Source organism: Varanus komodoensis, unplaced genomic scaffold (assembly GCF_004798865.1).
Source record: "Varanus komodoensis strain SLA01 unplaced genomic scaffold, ASM479886v1 scaffold10, whole genome shotgun sequence".
Classification (NCBI taxonomy): domain Eukaryota; kingdom Metazoa; phylum Chordata; class Lepidosauria; order Squamata; family Varanidae; genus Varanus; species Varanus komodoensis.
This window is the reverse complement of record NW_025335269.1, coordinates 917,953-942,637: the sequence shown is the minus strand read 5'-3', so window position 1 is coordinate 942,637 and position 24,685 is coordinate 917,953. Positions and strand designations below refer to the sequence as shown.

The window sequence follows — 24,685 nt, the reverse complement described above, 5'->3', positions numbered from 1 at the left end:
TCTGGGCATGACAGGCAACTCTAACTTAGAAAATTGATAGGCTAGTTCAATGGTTTGAACAATCCACTTAGAAAGTCTTTGGGACCTGATTGGGGATCCCTTGTCATGTTCGGAATACTTGATGAATAGACGTCTTGTGTTATGAAAAGGTTCTGTACGAGATCTGTAAAAGGCTAAGCAGCGACGAACATCGAGAGAGTGTAGCAAGTGCTCTACTGGAGTAGACGGTGTAGGAAAGAATGCCGGTAAGACAATGTCCTGATTGACATGGAATGGTGACACAACCTTTGAAAGAAACACAGGGTCAGTATGTAGAATGACTTTCTCCTTATGAAAGTTGAGGTAAGGAGGATCTATATGAAGAGCGCAGAGTTCACTGGCCCTTCTAGCCGATGTGACTGCAACCAGAAAGGCAGTCTTCCATGACAAGAGACGTAGGTCGGTAGCTGCTAAGGGCTCGAAAGGAGGTTTAGTAAGTGCTTGAAGGACAACGGAAAGGCTCCATGTCAGGACAACTGATCTAACTGGTGGCTGAAGATTCTGCAAGCCTCTAAGGAAGCGATGGATAAGGACGTTAGAGAATAACAATGAGCTGGCTACTTGGCCACAGTAGTGAGAAACCGCTGCAATGTAAACCTTTATTGATGAAGATTTAAGTCCAGTCTGAGGTAAAGATAACAGAAATTGGAGGATGTTCTCAACAGAAGCGGAATTGACAGTGAAATGGTTGGTTTCAGCAAAAGATGTAAAACGCCTCCATTTAACTGCATATGAGCGGTGAGTTGTAGTCTTAGTGCAGACTGGAGAATGAACTGAATATCAGGATGCAGAGCGTTGGGGTCCAACGAAGCAGTTATCGGTATCGAGGAGGAAGAAGCAGCTGCAGCAGAGCGCCACCAGGTTGGCGTCGAATCCGACAGTACTGTCAGTGCCGAAGAGGTAGTAGGACCTATCGGATGAGCCAGGCTGTCAGATTGAGTGGGTGAAGGTCCAGGTGCTGCACTACTCTGTCCTGCTGAGTTATAAGGTGAGGTATACGAGGCAGTTGCTGGAAAGTGTTGTTTGCAGGTGGAGAATGGCAGGGAACCATGGTTGGCAAGACCACCAGGGAGTGCTGAGAATTCCCCGGGCCTTGTTGAGAGTAATCTTGGCAAGAGTTCTCATAATGAGCAGTATTGAGGGGAACATGTAGAAGAATGTGTTCATCCATGGAATCATCAGAGTGTCCCCCATCAAGCCAGGACTGATACCCGCTCGGGAGCAGTAAGTCCTACAGACCGCATCCATGTGTGTGGCAAATAGATCTATATTTGGAGGGCCCCATGTCTGGAAAAGATGATGACAGACTTGATGGTTTAACTCCCATTCGTGGGCCGTCAACATCTGTCTGCGGAGGGCGTCTGCACTTGTCGGCACTGGCGAGGTGAACGGCAAGAAGGGTAATTCCTCTCGGAATGCACCAGTCCCAAAGTCTCAACACTAGATGAGCGAGGGAGGCAGACTTTGTTCCGCCCTGTTTGTTGATATAAAAAACAGTCACAATGTTGTTGGAAGCACCTTGAATGACTTGGGCCCAAAGGGTATTCTCAAATGACCGAAGGGCCTTGAAGACTGCCAGGAGTTCTAGACAGTTGATATGTCTGGGAGTCTCATGATAGTTCCAAGTGCCCTAAGTGCGAAGACCAGCACGCTGTTGTGAGGCCAGAGCATTCTTCTTAATTACACAGAAACAGGCAATAAAGGTTTAAAGCCTTTTATTCTAAACAATTTCAAAGATACGCAGGCAATGAATAATACAGGAGCTGTTAATGGCAGTTCTAAGTAAAGCAGTTGCCCCCTCCTTTCTGACCTATCTCAGATTTATGATGCACTCTTCACCCGACAGGAACGCCCCTCCCCACAAGGGCTAGATAAACTCCTCTCCCACCTTCTTTGACTTTGCCTCTCTTCTAATTGGCTCAAATGCTTAAGTTTTCTCCTCAGCTGGGCATTCTCCATGGCAATGGGCTGTCCCACAAGTTGCTCAGCAGCGTTATCTCCCTGAAGAATGCTGTGGTGTTCTGTCTGAAGAAAAACTTTGTCAAAGTCAGGTGGTGGTGGGGGGGGGGGCGCGTTTGTGCCATGGGCACCAAGTAGGAATCTTCTTGCTCTAAGGCCTTACTCTTGCTGGGAACTTCTTGTTTTCTTACGTGGGAGCTTCTTGTTATCTTATTCCTCTGAGTCGTTAGGCACAACACACACAGAGCTCCCCAACCTGTGAGGGAGGCATCCATGAACAGAGTCAATACCGGATGAGGTGGACGGAACGGAATTCCGACAGACAGATTATTTTGTACCGTCCACCATGACAGAGTCCGAAGAATGGAGGCTGGGAGATGAAGAGGTCGGTGTGGTGAGTCTCGCTGTGGGTGGAAGAGGCCATTCAACCAGAGCTGTAAGGGTCTTATCCGTAGCCTGGTGTGTGGGACCACGGAGACCCTGGAGGCCATGTGTCCAAGGAGCTTCTGTATTGACAGAGCAGGAACAGTCCTGTCCATGTGGATTCATCGAATGCATGAGCAAAGCTTCTCTTGTTCTTGAGGGAAGAAGGCTCTCGTGGTCAGGGAATTGAGATGGGCTCCGATGAAATCAATGATCTGTGAAGGAACAAGGCACTATTTTTCATAATTAATACAAAGTCCCAAGCTATCCAGGAGGGAGCATGTAGTTTGGATCGCTGATAGAAGGCCTTCTCTAGACAAGGAGACGATCAACCAGTCATCGAGGTAAGGGTATACTTGAATTCCCTGAAGCCGGAGGTGTGCACACACAGGGGCCATACATTTGGAGAAGACCCTTGGAGCAGTAGCCAGTTTGAACAGTAAAATGTTGTACTCAAACAGGTCGGAGCCGAATGTAAACCGAAGAAGTCATCTATGCGACGGGTGGATGCTAATATGGAAGTAAGCATCCTTTAAGTCCAAAGAAGTGAACCAATCCTCTCTCCTGAGCAACGGAAGGATGCTTTGAAGGGTGGTCATCCGGAACTTTTTAGTTCTGATAAACTTGTTGATGTCACATAAGTCCAATATCAGGTGAAGACCACCATCCTGTTTCAGGACCATAAAATATCTCGAATAGAATCTGTGGAGCCCCTCTGAGTGTGTGAGTTGACGAATTGCTCCTTTACGAAGAAGCTGCTGAACTACGTCTCTAAGGACCGATGACGGAGATGTATATTGGATCAGTCCCAATGGGGGTACAGTATCAAACTTGATTTTATATCTGTGCTCCAAGATGGATAAAACCCACTGATCAGATGTGATGGACTCCCGGATGGGGAGTCGACTTTGAAGCCCATCCCTAAAAGGAAGAGGGGAGGGTGGGTTCAGGAGTGGAGGAGAGGTTTGTTCGGTCCGCCAACGCTGGCACTTGTCGGAATCAGGGCAGTGATGGCTCTGTTGGTAGCTCTGCACTGGTTTTTTACAGTGCTGCTGACGCGGCTGGAACTGCTGCCGGCCAGAGAACTGAGAATACGGTTGGTATCGGTAAGAGGTACGAGACCAGGACCACTTACGCCTAGACTAAGCTGGGACTTCCATGAGACAAGCCATGACGCGAGATGAATGGATGGTCTTGAACTTGTGGTCCGTCCTGGCATTGAACAGCCCCAAGCCATCGAAGGGCATGTTCTCGATCCGGTGCTTGGTCTCATCCAGGAAATTGCAGTTCTGGAGCCAGGCATGGCGATAGAGGGCTACAGCACCAACGAGAGCTCTTGAGTCACAGTCAACATGATGTCTCACTGTCAAAAGGTGTTCAATTGCCACCTGCATCACCTCCCTGATGAAGACGTGAGCCAGGTCCCTCTGCTGCTCCGGAAGCGACACTGTGATGTTTTCCAGTTTCTGCATAAGGAAATACTGGTAGCAGGCCAGCGTCACCTCATAGTTGGAAATCCAGAGCCTGAGACCTGTAGCGGCATAGATATAACAAGCCGCCATGTCGATTTTTCACCCTTCCTTGTCACAAGGAGTGGAGAGTTCTCTCGACTCGCAACCCTGAGACAACTCCACAACGATCGAGTTTGGTTTCTGATGGCACAGGAAGAATGGGATGTCTTGCTCCTGAACTCGATACATGGATTCGTATTGCCGTGAAGTCGGTTGTGGCTGGTTGGGGAACTTACATGACTCCATCATCGCTTGACGAAGCGTCGTAATGAGTGGCAGAATGATGGCGGCAGATTGCTCCCTCTTCACGATGTTATAAAAATTATCGGTACTGGAATCGAAGCGGTGCTGGGCCTCGGTCTCCAGTGACCTAACCAATCACACCTGAACGTCGAATATGACTCCTCGGGTGAGCTGGGAGCTTGTATAGTAATCACTGCGTCCGGTGAAGACGACGCTGCATCTGAGTCCTCTGACTCCGAATCGTAGTGGAGTGGAGGACTTGAGGAGGAGTCAGCTGGCAAGGAAGAGCGCCTGGTCTGAACTGCCACAGATGTTGACGGAGTGTCCATTGGGAATGGAGACAGTGTACGTTGGAGTACCGATGGGTAATATCCATAGGGTGCATAGTTGTCCCAGGGCTTGTGATGGGAGGCCCCATAGGGCACTTGCACCCAATCTCTGGAAGCGCAGCCGGAAACACTGCTGCCGCCACACCTGCTGTGAGGCCCTTGGAGAAACCTCAGGCAAAGGTTGTGGAGTAGGCGAGCATGCCATTGGAGGAGTCATCTGTGAAGAGTCCCGGATCTCCATCAGAAATCGATCCTGGCATGGCGGCCTCCGAATGATCTGGCAAGGACAGGGCCGAAGGGACAATCTGTTGTGAGGACCCTGGTGGGGTCACCTGCATGGCCAGCTGGAGACTTGGGCCAGTCAGTGTCGGTAGCGATACCGCTGTTGGGATCGACGGGATGGATGATCCCGAATCAAGGTGCTGCGGTTGGTCAGCTTTCTTGGTCTTTTGGGCTGTTTTGTCCACCCTGTCCTTCTTGGCCTTCTTGTGGGCCAAGGACTTGTCCGATCCACTGTGCTTCCTCTTCACCTTTTGTTTATGAGGAGACTTAGAGGAGCATTTGACCTCCAGCAGAGTAGCTCCATCGGCCGATGGGCGAGGCAGAGGGGCAGCCGAGGTGGAAGGCTGCACAGCGGACTGGGTCGCAAGTTGATCAGATGCGACCAAAGCCTGGTCCCAGAGAAGTTTGCGCAGGTGGTTCTCTCGGTCTTTCCCCGCCTGCTTGGTGAAGGCCTGACAATGGCCACACTTATTGGTTCTGTGACCTTCCTCAAGGCAGAGAAGGCACAGATCATGCAGATCAGTGGGGGACATCTTAGCCCCACACTGGGAACACTTGCGGAAAGCAGCATGCTGAGCCATCGAGAGAAAAGAGAAGACAGTAAAGTCGAGAAATGATAGAAGAGAAAACATATATAGATAGATATAGATATATATATTTCCCCAATATTTCTAATATATATAGAAACATATATTTCTATATATATAGATATATATTTGGGGAAAAGGGAAAAACGGGGGATTAGAAAAACTTCTAACAGGGAGGGTAAATAACTTGGAAATCTTAACAAGAAAGCTAAGATAGAAAGAACAACAGTCAAAAAGGAATTGAGATACAACAACATAGCTACAGACTGAGAGACAAAAGGCTTGAGGCACAGCAAACAGCGGTCGCAAGAAGACTGGGAAAATGGCAGGCACTCCAGCTTCTTATACTATGGTGGGGGAAGGGTGCTGAGCTCCCACCAAAACCGTTAAGCTTTCAAATCTTCCTGGCTACAGACACTGCACAGGCACAGCACCAATATGTGTAATGCACAGAGGCCATGACGAAGAACACAAGCTTGCACAAAAGTCATGCCAGGACACAATAAGGGATGTGAAAGTAATTTTGAGAGACATATTGCTAACAACATCAAGGGCAACAATAAAGAATCCTTTAAATATACTAGAAGCAAGAAACAAGCTAGGGAAACAGCTGCACTATTGGACGACAATGGAGTTAAAGGAGTAGTGAAACAGGATAAGACAATTGTGGAGAAATGGAATTAATTCTTTTCATCTGCCTTCAGTGCACCAGATGCAAGACAAATGCCCCATGCTTGAAATGAAGGGAGTCTGAGAATCTGTATCAAATGCTGATGACAAAAGATGCTATTTTCAGCCTTATTGACAAAATGAAAACTAATAAATCACTGGGATCAGATAGTATCCATCCTATCATGCTTAAACATAAACATGAACTCAAACATAAAATTGCTGACAAAAGATATATAGCATGTCTTCTTACAAAAACATGCAGCTTGTCCCCAAGATCAGCCTCTGTACCATAGGACTGGAGAATGGCCAATGCAACACCTATTTTTAAAAAGGGATCTGAAGGGGGTCTGGAAATCGAAGTCCCTCACTAATGATTCTTCACCCAACTTAACAATCAGAGAATTAAACTGGAGATTCTCTTATGAACCAGTAATTGTGTAAAGAGGACGGTCCTTTTATGGAACTGTAACTGGCTAAAGAACAACAAGCAGAGAGAGTGAATAAAAGATAAATTCTCTCAATGAAGGCATGTAAACTGTGGAATCCCACAGGAATCTGTATTGGAACCTGTGCTTTTCAACATATCCATAAATTACCTGGAATTACAAGTGAGCAGCCAAGTTTGCCAATGACACCAAACTATTTAGGGTGGTTAAAACCAAATCAGACATTGAGGCTCTCCAAACTGAGAGAATGAGTATCAAGATGGCAGTGTGGTTCAAGGTAAGCAAGTAATCTACTTTGGGTCAAAAAATCCCAATTCCAAGTATAAGCTGATGGGATCCAAACTAGCAGTGACTGGCCAAGAATTTTAAAAAAGATTAGCAGGTAGTTCAATGAAAATGTTGATGCAGTATGCAAGTCCTGTGAACTGCCAACATCATATTGTCCTTATACAAATTGCACTTTGAATAATATGTACAGCTCTAGTAGCCGCATCTAAAGAAAAATATTGTGGAGCTGGAAAAATGAGAGAAAATGGCAACTAGAATGGTCAAGAAACAACTTCCCACTGAGAAAAGGTGCAACACCCAAGATGGTTTGCTTAGAAAGGAAATGAGCAAGGAGGAACTTACATATGCTACATTACACAGCATTAATTTGTTTATTCTGCATAGTTTTTCTCCATCACTTATGACTGACCTGTATTTTAAATGGTATCTCCAAAACTGCCACCTGAAGCCAGCAACCCCTCTCCAACTAAAGAGAGGACTGGGCACAACATAAAACACCTATGAAATATAGTGTGTTGAATCTATAACTTCAACAGACTTGATCAAAACAAACACATCTTTTAAAAGATCACAGAAATAGTTTACCTCAAATGCAGCACACGATTTGATTGGATATATATAAATGTTGGTGAGAGTGATAGGTCTTCTACTACTTGGCAGTGCTTCTGCTGAATCCCTCAAAACTTCAGGTATGGCCCTTTCTGGTTGTCTCTCAGTTGGCTGTAGATTGACCGGTATTGTCACTGAAGCAGAATGGACACTGAACTGAGAATCCTTAGTGACCCTTTTGAGAGGAAGTTCATCTGAACGGTGGTCACAAGTGTAGTCCTTCTCTCTGGGAGGTGCTATGGACTCTTTTTGAGATGGACATTTAACCACATTGCAGCCAGAGAGTCTGGTGGCTATAATGAATTTTAGAAAGGTCTGTGCATCTTCAAATGTTGACATATAGCCAAAAGAGATTCTCACAGAGCCAGTGGGGTTTCCATTAATTACGTCAATGTCATCTCCACAGACGTGACCAGCCTAGTTAGGGACAAAAAAATATACACACACATATAAGGTGATATGACTACTTTTCCTTATGCAGTTAAAATACAAAATATTTAGCTATTTTTACAGTCAGACTGAATGCCCCAAGGTAGAGCCACCTTTTGTGGGCAGAGCAATCTCTCCAGTTACTCTCCCTCAGAATAGAAATTAACCAGGATTTTATGTCACTTCCTTCCAAGTCATACTCCTGGTTATTCAAAAAGTCAACTCTTTAGGATTCCCCTTTTCGTGGTTGGTTTCCAAGAGAGACCCACTTGGAACCATCTTCACTGAACTGAAATTCTGTATATTTCATCAAGTACTTGAAGATTATTGTGCGTTCCTGTTGTTGCCTATTCGAAAACTGAGTGCTGTTTTGACTTTAAGGCACTGGTTTTCTTTTTCTACATTCTTTTTGTTTTAACTTTGCACTCCTTAAAATGAAAATGGATTATACATTTTCCAAACAAATTAATAATAATCAATTATCTGGGTCAGAGGTCCTTTTTTGGGAGCCCTCTTTGAAGATTAAGAGAGTGGCTACTCAGAGAAGGGCCTTCTCTGTGGTGGTGCCCCAGTTATGGAATAAATTCCTCAGAGAGGTGTGCCTGGTGCCGACACTTTATTCTTTTCAGCACCAGGCTAAAACCTTTTTATTTTCCCAGTATTTTAAAGTTTAAATTGCTTTAAATTCCCAGTATTTTAATTGAGGTTTTACTGTATAGAAGTGATGCTGTGCTTTACTTTGTTTTATTGTAAAACCATCCTGAGACTATTTGGTAAGAGGACTGTATAGAGCAGCTTTAAATTAAATAATAAATAAATAAATAAATAATGAAGCTCTAGTTTCTATCTCTGTTCTTATTTAATCATTTCACTCAAGTATGAATATATAAACTTCATTGGTTCCTTGTCTATTTTGCCTAGTTTCAAGAATGAAACAATGTAAATAATATCCTATTTAACACAATTTAGGGAGCAATCCTATCCTGATAGTAGTAAACCTTCAAACTCAGACTTACAGTTATCCAGGGAGGAACAGCAAAAGTGAACTTGCCCCTGCCCTCCACCCCACCTCCATCTTCCTATGCATTCTCGCTACACTGCCAGTTTTGGCCATCTAGGGGGGCATTTTAGATGGGAAGAATAGGAAGCTAGGGAATTGGCAAGATACCTTGCATACTGGCCTGGTTCCTCCCTTCCCAAACTACTGAAACCAGTCCCTTGTCACCCTCTTTGAATTTGTGCTCTCTCCTTAGAGAGGCAGTTGTTACAGTTCTATGTCAGCAGTGGAGTGGGTGGAGGGTGAAACAGAGTGTGGATTCCCAGCTTCAAAGTCAGACCTCTCTCTCTGATCTCAGATCTGGAAATGTTAAGTATCCCATAGCTCCCCAGACACTGTCTAAGAGCCACAGGTTTGTTCTCTTTATAGATTTAAACTCACCCTTTTTCATTGATGATATAAATCCCTAATTTAAATCAATTCTACCAGCGTAAATATTGCCCTGTACGTAAAACTGAAGATGGCATTACACATTAGAATGAAAATCTTTGGCAGTGTGGGAGAAGGAGAATGAACTTAAGTAAAACTATTATGTGGACTTTGTTGGGAATTAATAGGAAATAACGGGAAGATTGAATATTATTGCACCCCTAAGTTGACAGCAACAATGGACCACACATCCCTACCTGGAGGTTCTTTTTGACATCTTCACAGCTAATCCCCAAATGCTGCAGACAAGCTCCAGTGTTACAGAAACAGCCTGTGCGCATGTGGATGTTGTAGAGTCCAGCCAACTTGTCTACCTTGTGATTTCAGCAGGACCAAAAAAGACAATTGTGAACATTGACTATACTATACATAATATACTACGTATACATTAAGGATCCCCCTCACAGCCACCCTAAACTGGTACTTATGAATTTAACTATTGTTGCATGGAAAAATAACTACATCAGAAAAAAACAAATTAATGTAATATTTTACTATAAAATTGCATATCCTAATGGGGATTTCCTCTTCAGGGATCACTGCCTTGCCGAAGGGGCTTGCGTAGCTCAATGAAGCTATGAGCTATGTCGTGCAGGGGCACCCAAGATGGTCAGGTCATAGCACAGAGCTCTGACAAAAGGTCAGATCCACTCCAGTATCCTTGCCATGAAAACCCCATGGACAGTTCTAAAGGAGAAAGAGATAAGACACTAGAAGATGAGCCCCTCAGGTCAGAAGGTGTCCAATGTGCTACTGGAGAAGAGCGGAGGGCTATTACTAGTAGCACTAGAAAGAATGAAGCGACTGGGTCAAAGCCGAAAGGACACTCAGTTGCGGATGTATCTGGTGGTGAAAGGAAAGTCCAATGCTGTAAAGAACTATACTACATAGGAACCTGGAATATAAAATCTATGAATCAACATAAGCTGGATGTGGTCAAACATGAGATGACAAAACTGAACATCGACATTTTGGGAATAAGTGAACTAAAATGGACAGAAATGGGTGAATTTAATTCAGATGACCATCAGGTATACTACTGCAGGCAAGAGTCCCTCAGAAGAAAGGGAGTAGCCATCATGGTCAGTAAAAGAGTAGGAAAAGCAGTACTGGGATACAATCTCCAAAATGACAGAATGATCTTAGTTTGAGTCCAAGTCATACCATTCACCATCACAGTAGTCCAAGTCTATGCCCCAACCACTGATGCTGAAGTTGACCGGTTCTATGAAGGCCTACAACACTATGTAGAAATAACACCAAAAAATGATGTCCTTATCATCATGGGGGATTGGAAGCCAAAAGATAACCGGAATAACAGGAAAGTTTGGCCTTGGAGTACAAAATGAAGCAGGGCATTTAAAAAATAAAAATGCTAATAAACCAGGAAGACGGCTAACCTACAAGTTAAAGAAAGAAAGAGAAAAAAGATTAATTCTTAAGTTGAAAGATGATGAAGGACATTTACATGTACAAAATGCAACAATAAATAGCGGAAAAGTTCTTTACAGAATTATACCAAGCTAAAGACGTACCAGCTGAGAACATTCAAGAATATATATGAAAGGAAAACCTACCAAACTTCCAGAGAACTTTAAAAAAATGTTAAATGAGGAGATAACAACGATACAGATAAGCAAAGTGATTGAAAGACAGAAAAATGATAAAACTCCCAGCCCTGATGGATTACTGGCAGAATACTATAAATGTTTTGAAGAAATTTTAAATAATTCATTTAAGGATATATGTAATGCAGTTCTATTTGAAGCTAAAATCCCGAATACATGGATGGAGGTGAAAATCACTTTGATACCGAAAGAAGACACAGACTTTACACAAATTCAAAATTATAGACCAATATCACTTTGAAATGTGGATTATAAAAGTTTTGCTTCAGTAATGGCAGAATGATTGAAAAAAAATTAATTGAGTTTATATATACGGATCAAAATGGCTTTTTGCCTAAAAGGCAAATTAGAGATAATCTAAGGACCATACTGGACATTTTAGAGTACTATGAAGTTCACTCTGAAAAACAAATGGCATTACTGTTTTTCGATGCACAAAAAGCATTTGACAATATTAATTGGCAGTTTGTGAAAGAACAATGAAAACAAATGGATTTTGGTGAAACATTCATAAACACAATAACATCTATCAAAAACAGACTACCAGAATAATTAATGGACAACCTACAGAGACTATAAATATCCAAAAAGGCACAAGACAAGAATGTCCCTTGTCACCATTGTTATTCATATTAATTTTAGAGGTTCTTAATACAATGTTAAGAAAGATATGGAAATTATAGGAACTAGAGTTAAAGAAGAAACATATAAACTCTAAGCATTTGCAGATGACTTAGTTTTCATCTTAGAAGAACCTAAATAGCAGCACATAAATTGTGAAAAAAAAAAGAAAATGGAGAAGTTACAGGGATGAAAATAAATAGAGAAAAGACTAAATTATTACTAAAAAAAGTATGTTGAATCAAAGAACAGCCTTGATGGAACAGCTAGATCTTCAAATAGTGAAAAAGGTTAAATATCTGGGAATCCACTTAACAGCTAGATGCACTACATTGAAACAAGACAATTACATTAAATAGTTTAAAGACAGCCAATAAACTGAAACTCAACCCAGACAAGACGGAGGTCCTGTTGGTTGGCGGATCGGGCTTCGGAGAGGGTGGATTTGACCTGGTCCTGAATGGTGCAACACTCCCTCTTAGGGATAAGGTCCGCAGCTTAGGAGTACTCCTCGACCCGGAGCTTTCTTTGGAAGCTCAGGTGACAGCGGTGGCGAGTAACGCCTTCCTTCAGCTTCGGCTGATTAATCAGCTGCGCCCATACCTGGAGTTTGACTGCCTGGCGACGGTGACACATGCGCTGGTGACTTCCCGCCTAGACTTCTGTAACGCACTTTACGTGGGACTTCCCCTGAAGACGGTCCGAACACTTCAATTGGTGCAAAATAGAGCTGCCAGGTTGCTGACGGGGACGGGACGTTATGCTCACATGACTCCAGTCCTCCGTCAGCTTCACTGGCTTCCCATTGAAGCCCAGGCCCAATTCAAGGTGTTGATTATGACCTATAAAGCCCTAAACGGCTTGGGTCCTGGCTACCTGAACGAGCACTTACGTCCGTATATGCCCAACCGCCCTTTGAGATCTGCGGGAGAGTCCCTTCTCTGGGAACCCTCCATGAAAGAAATTAGGAGAGTAAGTACTCGGAGGAGGGCTTTCTCTGCGGTGGCGCCCAACCTATGGAATTCACTCCCCAAAGAGGTCTGCCTGGCACCGTCGTTACTGGTTTTTCGGTGCCAGGTAAAGACCTTTTTATTTAAACATCATTTTAATTGTTAAAATATATGATCTAGCCAGGGCAACTTCTTCTTCCTTCTCTTTTCTCCTCCTATATTATTTATTTACTTACTTTATACTGATAATTTTAATTTTATATTATTATGTTTGTAACTCAATGTATTTTTTGTATTTTTGTATTTAATGGTAATTTATTATGTTCTATTGTATTTCAATGTATTTTATTGTGTTGTAAGAAATGTTATAATAACAATAATAATAATAATAATAATAATAATAATAATAATAACAACAACAACAATAATAATAGTTTAAAGAGATCAAGGCAGACTTGGCAAAATGGTCTAATTTAAAAGTATCATTGTTGGGAAGAATAGCTATAGTTAAAATGATTATACTACCTAAGATTTTGTTTTTATTTCAAACAATTCCCATAAAAATTGAGAAAAAGTTTTTTGATGATTTAAATAAACACATTTTGAGATTTATATGGCAAAAGAAGAAACCAAGAATTAAAATAAAAATGCTCCAGGAGGCCAAAAGGAACGGGGGTTTTGGGCTCCCAGATTGGTTGTTGTATTATCAAGCATGTGTGCTAGTGTGGCTAAAAGCATGGATAACATTAAGGAACAAAAGGATTTTATATCTTGAAGGTCACGACTTACAAATGGGTAGGCATGCTTTTGTGTGGCATGAGAAGTGTAAAACTCATGGGTATTTTCAAAATCACTACATTAGGGAGGCATTGATTTCGGTATGGAAAAAAGTAAAGATAAAAATTTATAATAAGATACCAAGATGGCTTTCTCCTATGGAAGCTTTTGTATACCCAAATGCATTAAATTTCAATAAGATTGTGTGTTATAATGACATCTTGGACAATGAAGGGAAATTGAAATCAAATCAAGAACTTCAAGACCAGGGCATTGGTTAGGCATCAAATGCAGATAAAATCGTGACATGTTAAAGATTTTAAAATGTATGGTTTCTATATGGAACAAAACACTTTTGATCAATTAATTTTAAAATCAGATGAAAAAATGATTAAAAGATTGCATAATTTTCTTTTAGAAATGAAAATGGAAGATGAGCAAGTTAAAGAAACAATGGTAACATGGGCACAAAACTTTGGGTATAACATTGAATTGCAGAGGTGGCAAAAGTTGTGGGAAAGAAATGTTAAGATAACTTTGGCAACTTCCTATAAAGAAAACTTGTATAAAATGTTTTATAGATGGTATCTATCACCCAACAGATTAGCTAAAATGTTTCCTAACATGTCAAATAAGTGTTGGAAATGTAAACAGAAACCTGGTACCTTTTATCACATGTGCTGGACCTGTGAAAAAGCAAAATTGGGTTAAAATACATAGATGGCTTGGGGAAATGTTGCTAAGATCTGTAATGTTTAAACCAGAAATATTTCTGTTGGGCATTCCCCTCGATGATCTCGATAAACAAAGTATATATTTGACTTTGCATGTAATAACAGCGGCAAGGATCACATATGCGCAATGTTGGAGAAATGAAGAGCTACCGGCTGAAGATTTGATCTTGAACAAGATATTGGGACTGTGCAGAATTGGATAGACTGACTTTATCTCTGAAGGAAAAAGAAGATACAGTTTACTACCAAACATGGGACTTTTTCTATCACTGGCTACAGAATCTGAACTCTATGTAATATGGGCTAAAATACATAACATTTGTAGAGAAATAAGACTATGTACACAGTATGTTTGAAGTCTTCAGAATAATTATTTGTTTAGTGAGTAGAAAACAAAACTTTAGAACAGAAAAAAAACAAAAACAAAAACAAAATGAAGTAGGGCAAAGGCTGGCAGAATTTTGTCAAGAGATCATGCTGGTCATTGCCCTTCCCTGCTGCTTAGTATGTCTTCTTTTGTGTCCTCCTCCTCATTATCTTACTAAAGCTTTCTATTACCTTGACAGAACTATCCCAGCTACACACACTGGATTCCCTTGAACAAGAGAGCACATATTTGGAGAGCTTTCCCGGGCAAACTGCAGCCTGTTCTTAGGCTGAAGAGAACTGGGGTATCCATGGGAAGCAATTCCTCTTATACTTTAGACCAGTGATGGCAAACCTTTTAGAGAGCGAGTGCCCAAACTACAACCCAAAACCCATTTATTTATCACAAAGTGCCAACGCTGCAATAAAACCTGAAAACTGAGGTTTAAGCTTAGAAAAACAACTCACAGCCAGTCCAAGCAAATATATTTATATATCCTTGGCAGTGCACTGACTGGTCATGCAAAAGCTCGGACGAGTCGCGGCTAATGAGCCATGGCTTGTGATGTCATCGCCTGGCACTGCTACTCCTTTCAGAGCATGTGCATGGCCCCTATGTGCACTGTTATCCAAAGCTTGGCTGATGGGGCGATGCTGGGGTGAATTGCTGGGGTAACTCACATGCCGACAGACAGGACTCTGCATGCCCGCTGAGGCATGTGTGCCATAGGTTCACCGCCACTGCCTTAGACTAACTTCTGCCCAACACATGGCCCAAACAAATGTGGCAATCCATTCTTATCAATAGCTGTGATTCACAGATAGGAAAACAGCTTGTGCCTCTACCCCAGAGTGTCGGTGGATGAAACCTCTTAACTTTCTCACACATAAGAGGTGAATGGGTACTAAGCACTAAAGTACTATTGAAGTGAGGCCAAAACTACTGTCCACCACTGACACAACAGAGGGTGGCTGGCCCCCACTGATAGGAATTTAGTAGGAGGTGTAGTGTGTCTCTGCACACAGCAACTCAATGCATCCCTTCCTGGGAATCTTCTCAATGTGCAAGCCTCTCATCTGCACACAGCCTACTGCAACAATGAGTATTTTGCGAGTGCACTCATCATACAGCGTGCTGGCTGAATAACAAGCTATTGACCCTGATATTTTTTTGAATAAGTTTTATTCTTAATATTCTTAATAAACCTAACCAAAAAACAAAAAACTAAAACTAAAAGCAACATCAATCATCAAGCACATCAGACCTGCTTGGTCAGCACCTGACATTTTTTCTTTTTATGTTAAACTATAAACATATTTGAATCTGTGCATAGTCCCGTTTCTCTAGCCAATGAGAAAAAGAGTCCCAGGTTTGATAGAAGTCTGTATCTTCTTTCTCCTTCAGAGACAAAGTCAATCTGTCCATTTCTGCACAATCCAAGATCTTTTTTAGAATCAGTTCGTTGGTAGGTGGCTCTTCATTCTTCCAATGTTGGGAAAATGCAATCCTCGCTGCCGTAGTTACATGTAGAGTCAAATACATTGCTTGTTTGTTAAGATCATCAGGTATAATGCCTAATAAGAAAACTTCAGGTTTAAATAATAGAGATTTTTGTAACATTTCCTCAAGCCATTTGTGTATTTTAATCCAATACTTTTTTGCCTTCTTGCAGGTCCACCACATATGATAAAAAGTACCCGGTTTGTGTTTACATTTTCAACATTCATTTGACATATTCAGGAACATCTTAGCTAACCTATCTGGCGACAAATACCATCTATAAAACATTTTATACAGGTTTTCTTTGTATGAAGTTGTTAATGTTACTTTAATATTTCTTTCCCATGGTTTTTGCCATTTCTCTAACTCAATATTATATCCAAAATTTTGTGCTCATGTTATCATAGTTTCCTTAACCTGTTCATCTTCCATTCTCTTATCTAGTAGAAAATTATACAATCTTTTAATCATTTTCTCATCTGATTTAAGAATCACGTGGTCAAATGCTGTTAACTCCTTATAGAAGCCCCACATTATATAGTCTTTAGCATATCTCGATTGCATCTGAACCTTGTGCCACCAAGAAATATTAATTCCTTGTTCTTGTATTTCTTGATTCAATTTCAATCCTCCATCATTATCCAAAATACCATCATATCTCACAATCATATCAAAATTCAATGCATTTGGATATACAAGAGCTTCCATAGGTGAGAGCCATCTTGGTAATTTAATATACAGTTTTATCTTTAACTTTTCCCACACCGACATTAATGATTTCCTAATATAATGATTTATAAAACAACCATGTGCCTTACACTTTTCATACCACATATAAGCATGCCAACCCATTTGCAAATCATGCCCTTCAAGATACAAGATTCTCTTGTTTCTTAAAGTTACCCATTCTTTTAGCCACGTTAAAACAGAAGTTTGATAATACAACATCCAATCGGGAAGACCAAAACCCCCGTTTCCTTTAGCCTCCTGTAACATTTTTAATTTAATCCTTGGTTTTTTTTTCTTTTTCCATATAAATCTCAAGATCTGGATATTTAAATCCTCAAATAATTTTTTATAAATTTTTAAGGGAATCATTTGGAATAAAAACAAAAGCTTTGGTAATGTATTCATTTTGACTAACACTATTCTTCCCAACAAAGATAATTGCAAATTAGCCCATTTTTCCAAGTCACTCTTAATTTCCTTAAATAGTTTATCAGAATTGTCTTCTTTCAGAGTGGTACACTTAGCTGTAAGAAAAATTCCCAAATATTTAACCTTTTTAACAATTTGAAGATCTAATTGTTCCACCAGAGTTTTTCTCTGCTCCAGTGTAAGATTTTTTACTAACCATTTCATCTTATCTCTGTTTATTTTCATCCCAGTAACATTGCCATATTCTTCAATCCTTTGTAGAAGTTCAGACATTGTTACCAAGGGATTCTCAATTATAAAAACTAAGTCGTCTGCAAATGCTTGCAATTTATAGCTTTCATCTCTGATTCTAGTGCCTTTAATAACCATATCATCTGTAATATTTCTGTTTAACACTTCTAAGATCAATATAAACAACAGTGGTGATAAAGGGCATACTTGTCTTGTGCCTTTTTGTATGTGGATAGTATTTGTAAGTTCTCCATTAATTATGATCCTAGTGGACTGTTTTTGATAGATGCTTAATATCCATTACTGAATTTTTCACCAAACTCCATTTGGACTAGTTGTTGCTTCATAAATTGCCAATTAACATTGACAGAAACCTTCTGTGCATCCATAAATAACAATGTCATTGATTTTTCAGAATGTACCTCATAATATTCTAAAATGTCCACGATAATTCTCATATTATTCCTCAATTGTCTTTTAGGTAAAAAGCCATTTTGGTCTGGATGTATAAAGTCTGTTAAGTACTTCTTTAATCTTTCTGCCATTACAGAGGCAAACATTTTGTAATCCACATTTAGAAGTGATATAGGTCTATAGTTTTGGATCTGTGTCGAGTCCGTGTCTTCTCTCGGTATTAATGTAATATTTGCCTCTGTCCAAGTATTTGGTATTTTAGCATCTAGCAATGCTGCATTACATATATCCTTAAGAGGCATAGAAAGATTCCTTCAAAAGTTTTATAGAACTCTGCTGGTAACCCGTCCAGGTCTGGAGTTTTGTCCTTTTGTCTCTTGATTGCCTCAATTATTTCTGTCATTGTTACGTCTTCATTTAGTGCTTTTTGATATTTCTCTGGTAGTTTTGGTAGATTTCCCTTTTGGATATACTCATTAACTTTCTCAGATGAGGTCTCTTTATTCTGGTACAGCTTTGCAAAGAAATCTTCCACTATTTTCCGGATATGAGTACTTTGTACTTGCAATCGTTCTTTTCCATCCTTCAGTTTACATATTAGCCTCTTCTCTCTTTCCTTCTATACTTTATAAGCTAAGCAGCTCCCTCATTTATTAGCATTTTCAAAAAAGTTCTGTCTAGTCAATTTCATTTGCTTGGTAAGCTCATTTGTATCCAAGAGATTCAGCTTGTGTTTTAAAATATTCATTTGTACCTTAAGGTCTTTTTTGGATGAATCTTTCTGTAGCTCCTGTTCAAGCTTCGTCAATTCCTCTACTAACTTAGATCGTTCCTGCTGTCTCATTTTATTTATTTTTTGCTGAGTACATTATTATCAGCCCTCTGACATAGGTTTTAGCTGTGTCCCAAACATTTTGCAAAGAGGTTTCTTCAAACTTATTGATTTGAAAAAATATTTCCATTTCCTTATTTATCTCTTCTTTGAATTTTTTATCCTTTGATAAGGCTTTATTTTAACATTCATCTGGGTGTTTTTACTGTCCCTTTCAGTGTCATAGTTACAGGATTATGCTCTGCCCAGACATTTGTCTCTATTTCAGCTTCTAACAGGTCTGGTACTAAGTCTGGGGTTATCCAAATCATATCAATTCTGGACCACGACCTATGTCTATTCGAATAGAAGGTAAATTCAGCAAAAGTTGAATTTTTATGTCTCCAAACATCTATTGGCCTAAATTCTTCAATTATATTAAAGCAAAACTTGGAAGTATCCTCTTGCCTTTTCTCTCCTTAGTCTCACTCTTATGATCCATTTTCTTGTCCACAATTGCGTTGAAGTCTCCCATTAAGCACACAGTCTGATAATCCAATTGTGACAGTAAAGTATGTACTTTTTGGTAGAACATTTCCTGGTGATCATTTGGAGCGTAGATCGCCACCAAAAGCACCTTTTTAGATTTCATTGTGACTTCAACCATCAAAATCCTACTATCTTCATCAGCTAACATATATTTGGGATCTAATTTTTCCTTGATATATAATGCTAAACCTCTTTTTTTTTTTTTTTTTTGAGGGCTGGAGGATATAAATAGCTTTCCAAGCTTTGGACATTCCAGGAGCTTACTGTGTTGTTTCTTGATATGTGTTTCTTGCAAGCAAATTATATCTAGCTTCAGTTTTTGAAGTTGAGAGAAAGTCCTTCTCCTCTTAGCGGGTCCATTTAGTCCATTTACATTTAAAGAGAGCAATTCAATTCTTCCTTCCATTTTAGGAGCCATATTTAAAGATAATATATTTATCTACTTATGCTTAGGCTTTATGCTTCTACCTTTTCTCTTTTCTTTTGCTTCCAGTGTCTGTTCGTCTTGTTGTAAGTCTGTATTCGCTATTTCTTCTTCTTCAGTGTGGTATGTTGCTACTTCCATTGCTTCAGTACCTTTCCCTCCTTTTCGTACGTCCAATTCTTCATCTTCAAATGCGCTTCTAAATTTTTCATAAAACTCTTGTGCCTTGAAGACTGAATCCAACTTATATTTTATAGAGTTCCAGGTAAAGAATATTCCTTCTTTAGCCACCTAAACATAGTCCCCTTCTTAGTCAGCTTCATAGTATGGAATAAATATTTCTTTTGTCCTTCTCTAATCCTCCATGGTATTTGTTTCAGAACAGTCACCTCGTGGTGATCGTTGGTCTTTAGAGATTTATCAAGTACAGCCCTCGACATTATCTCTTATAGATCTTTTTGCAAATTTAACATGAACTTCCCTGGGTAGTTTATGTTTTCTAGCATAATTAGAATTTACTCTATAAACAAGGTCAATATTCCCATCCACTTCGTTTGCCAAATCCAACGCATCTGCCAGCATGGTGATTATTAATTCCCTTAAGTCTTCATTCTTTCCCTCAGGTATATTCTGGAATCTTAAATAATTGGATGCCTTCTCCATCTCTAATATTGCAACTGAATCCCATAATGACTTATTTGTGTTAATAGTTGTGTTTCTTTGTCTACTGTTTCAATTTTTGCATGAGCTTGGTGCATTTTTTGTATATTCTGTTCACTTTGAAGTTGAACATCTGTCAGTTGATTAGATACATCCCTAACAGAGCTATCCAATTTATCCATTCTTTCTCTTTGTTCTGTGGCCATATTCTTCTGTTCTAAGGTCAAATATAATATAGAATTTTGCATAGCCTGTTGAGGTGCTTGCACAGATGTTAGAGACACTTGTATCGCCAAAAGTGTCATTTGTAGATCTTTTTGGTATTTTTCGACATCTGCAGCTTTAGACTGATGAGTTGGGCTCTGGGCAGCTGATGAGGGTGCCGAGGAGGAGGGGGTGTGTGTTTTTTTCACAGTAATAGTAATTTTTGCTAGTAGCTACAAAATAAAAGCAAAAAAGGAACCTCCAAAGAAAAAGGAAAGGGGAAGACTTATTTAATACACAGTGTATCTGTTATAAGTAAAATGGCCACAGGGTGGCAGCAAAGTGTTATTTGCTTGTTAGTGTGACATCAGCAGAGAGGAAGAGGTCTTCAAATCCAGTCTGACCAAGGAGGTAGAAAAAAGACTTTCTATCACTTAATCTGCAACAATTTCTATTTTGATCCTATGCCCTTGGGGAGGTTAAAGAGCTTTTCTTTTCCAAGCCTCAGATTTCCCAGATCTCAATTCCTCTCCCCTAGATTAGTTGCCGCTTAAACTCCGTGGGCGGGGGGGGGTGTTTCCTCCCTCAGTCGAAAGGTCTTTTTTTTCTTTTATCCCGATTAATATTTGCTTCTAGTTCTTTCACGGGTAATATTTTGAAAAATAGAAATGCTCACCCAGCAGGTCTGATGAGCTTCAAGCTTTTATTCTATGCTATATCTGGTCGACGATGGCCTGCAGGGAGCAAAACTCTCCCTTGTGTTGTTTGCCTGAGAAAATTCCAAGTTTCTCCCAGTAGATGCAGAGCTGCCACTCCACACCGGCCAGAAGTATGCTTGGGCTTCTAGTCCCTGCCCTGATAGGGCTTGGATGGGCCTCTCATAGCCCGCTGTCAAATGGATTACTGGCATGATTTATGGGAACCCCGTTCTTCACAGCCGTCTCGCCACGATATCAACTGGAACTCACAAGCTATTGACCCCGATATTCACATGCATCAACAGTTAACTGTGTCCGGCTCATTTAACAAGCTGTAACACTGCAACAATGGACTGAGTTTGTAATCTGTAAACAACAGAGAGGTTCTCCCTTTGCAGTGTAATAATATATATCCTCCAGCCTCACATTTGAAATGTTTACTTGCCAGGGCAACCTGCTGACTTTTATTTTTGCATCTTCAGTATCTGCCTGGCAGCTCTGATTACAGCAAGGTATTTGCAGCATTCAACCAATGCCTGAGGCCAATTTGGGCCACTTCTGTACTTATTAATTAATCTTTTTTAAGGATGCAACTGTAAACACACTTACTCAGGTATAATCCCCAGTGAATGCACTGGAACTGTCTTCCAAATAAATGTGCATTGGTTTTCAGTGTCAAGTCATGGGAACAAGTTGTGTGTGTTTTAAGCCAAGGAAGTTTGCATACATTCCATAACAATTGGTTGCTACAATTTAATTTCCCTGTCTTAAAATGCAAATCATGGTCAACCTTAAAAGTGGCAGCTGCAAAAAAAATCCCCCACCCTGACTACTTGGCCTGCTTTTACCTTTTAAATCAACGAAGTACTAAAACTTCACTCAGCATAAGTGGGTCACATTTCACAGTGTTGCCCCTCCCTAACATGCTTCTGCCTAAAACCTACATAGGCGTGGTCCCTATCTCACAGGAAGTGTACCTCTCCTTGGGACACCACTCATACCATTCACTCCAAGATACAACAACTGAAGGGATTGGTGCAGAACAAGGTACAAGGGAAGGGTACAACCAAGCTACTAAGAAAGTCCACTGCAAAAGTCTCCTGTGCTTCTCTCTCAACCTTTGCTAGAGTGATTAGTGACATGTCTGGTCAGGATGCTGCCAGGTGTTTCTCAATGGATTTAACCTACATCACCTTTCACTAGCCGAATGCCCATTAGATGTTTTAGAGTGAAACTCCCAGCATTCCTGACTTTAGGCTATGATGACTGGGACTCATGGAAGTTGAAGTACAACACATCTGGAAAGTACCAGGTTAGGGAAGGTGTTCCAAACAGATTTCTGTACTTGCATGCCCTAGGACAGTCACGTTATGCAACAGATGAAGGTGTTTCTAGCATGAAGCCAAGACTTCATGATAGACTTTTTACCCTGCTGTAACATATTACCTTTTTAAAAAACTTTTTACTCTGCACTAATCAAGGCAAAGGTGCCCTGCTGGAATGAATGGTTGTCAACTTCTTTATGACATGGATCTCCCTGATATTGGCTACTAAAGCAACAACGGCTTTGACATGCCTACATGGGCCGTGTCTTTATTCCTGGAAAGCTGTAGTTAGGGTTTCCTTTCTCTCAACTCAGTATGAGCTGGCTTCAGTGGGCCCTGCAGTGCCCCCTCCCCTCTCTGCTTCACAGCTGGACTGTGAGGAGAGCTTTTCTCTCAGGGTCCACAACTGGGATAGGTGTTGCCTCCTGGGTATATGAGGAAGCTATTCAGAGATGGAGAAGGGTAGAAAAAAGAGGTTGGGGTACTTAGTCCTGTTTGGATACTACCTGGTAGGACTGACCTACTTGAGCAAAATTGCAGGCTGGCATATCTCACTCCTCATGGAATATTTTGCATAGAGAAATGATTGCTCTGAACATATCCTGCCTCTTCTGAAAGCATTCATCCATATGATGAGTTACTGTTTCTCAGGGTAAATAGTTAATGTGCAAAAACAGGTCACAAAAGAAGCTTGTCAGATCTTAGTACACACAGAAACATAGGAACAGAGCAAGTCAGAAGGGGTCTCCCGGGCCATCTAGTCTGACCTCCAGCACCAGCCAGCTCCGCTCACGACATGCCCACCATGTGGACGTCCAGCCTATCCTTGAACACCCGCACCTCTCGTGGAAGCCCATTCCACACCTTCGGGGTCCTGTCAGGAAATGCTTCCTGGCATCCAAATGGAACCTTGGCTCCCTGAGCTTTGCTCCGTTGGAGTGCATCCTGCCTTCCTCTGCAGGGGAGAACAGGTCTCTACCCATCTCCGTGTGACATCCCCTCACATACCTGTATGTCGCCAACATATCCCCTCCAAGTCTCCTCTTCTCCAGGCTGAAGAGACCCAGTTCCCTCAGTCTCGCCTCATACCCCATCCCCTGCAAACCAGCCACCAATCTTGTGGCCCTACGATGCACTGACTCTAACCTGGCTATATCCTTTCTGTAATGAGGGGCCCAAAACTGAACACAATACTCCAGCTGCAGGTGCACCAAAGTTGTATAGAGTGGTAGTAATACCTCTCTTGATCTAGAAGCCACACTTCTGGCTATGCAACCAAGGGTGGCGTTCACCCTCTTGACTACTGCATCACACTGCTGACTCATGTTTAGCCTGCAGTCAACCAGTACCCCGAGGTCCTTTTCACAAGTGCTGCTTTCCAGCCACTTGTCACCAAACCTGTACTTATGACAGCTATTCCTATGCCCCAAGTGCAAGACCTTGCACTTATCCACATTCAACGCCATCCTGTTGTCTCCTGCCCACTTTCAGTCTGTCCAGATCCTTTTGGATCTGGAGTACCTGCTCCTCAGTTGTGGCCACTGCTCCAGTTTTAGTGTCATCTGTGAATTTGATCAGCAGACTGTTCACCCCTTCTTCCATGTCGTTAATGAAAAGATTAAACAGGATCAGCCCCAGGACAGGGCCCTGGGGGACCCCGCTTGTCACTGGCCGCCATCCCGATGATTTCCCGCTAATGGTTTTCTTCTGCTTTCGGTCAGTCAACCATGCCCTAATCCACCGGACAGTGCTTTGGTGTATCCCAAAACTCCTCAGTTTCTCCACCAGGATATCATGGGGCCCTTTGTCAAAGGCCTTGCTGAAATCCAGGTATACCACATCCACTGCATCCCCTCCATCTAGCCATCTCAAAACCTTGCCATAGAATTCCACAAGGTTTGTCTGACAGGACCTGTTTTTGCGGAAGCCGTGTTGTGTGGCTGTCAGCCTCCCTTCCCTATCTAGCATCACTAGATCTCTCTCTATTATGAGCCTTTCCATTGTTTTTCCTACAGTGGACGGAAGGCTACCCGGTCTATAATTCTTCATGTCCCTTCTACTACCCTTTTTGAAAATTGGGACCACTGATGCCACCCTCCAGTCCTCTGGAACTTCACCCGTTCTCCACGAGGTCTCAAAAATGGAGGTCAGCGGGCGTGAGAGAACCCCTGCCAACTAAGTACTCTTGGGTGTAATCCATCAGGGCCTGGCGCCTTTGTAATGTCCACTGCCCTGAGGAGCCTCTCGACTTCAAGGGGAGTGACTCTAATCTGTGCCCCTAAGTCCCCAGCCTCATCTAATATCCTATGCAGATCTCCCCCGTCCAGCTTT

At 41.4% G+C, this 24,685-nt stretch overlaps 1 protein-coding gene across 6 annotated transcripts in view; it reads right to left on the bottom strand.

Annotated features, from left to right (window-relative positions):
* MOCOS (molybdenum cofactor sulfurase) overlaps positions 1 to 24,685 on the bottom strand; it is a 194,708-nt gene that overhangs the window by 61,463 nt on the left and 108,560 nt on the right. For 5 of the 6 annotated variants that reach the window (XM_044452221.1, XM_044452210.1, XM_044452231.1 and 2 more), the window contains 2 exons: positions 9,501 to 9,617; positions 7,365 to 7,805 (listed from right to left, as the gene is read on the bottom strand). The exons of the other annotated variant lie outside the window; for it this stretch is intronic. In XM_044452221.1, coding sequence (XP_044308156.1) covers positions 7,365 to 7,805; positions 9,501 to 9,617 — 558 coding nt within the window. The remainder of the gene's footprint in view (positions 1 to 7,364; positions 7,806 to 9,500; positions 9,618 to 24,685) is intronic. 6 annotated transcript variants of the gene reach the window in all.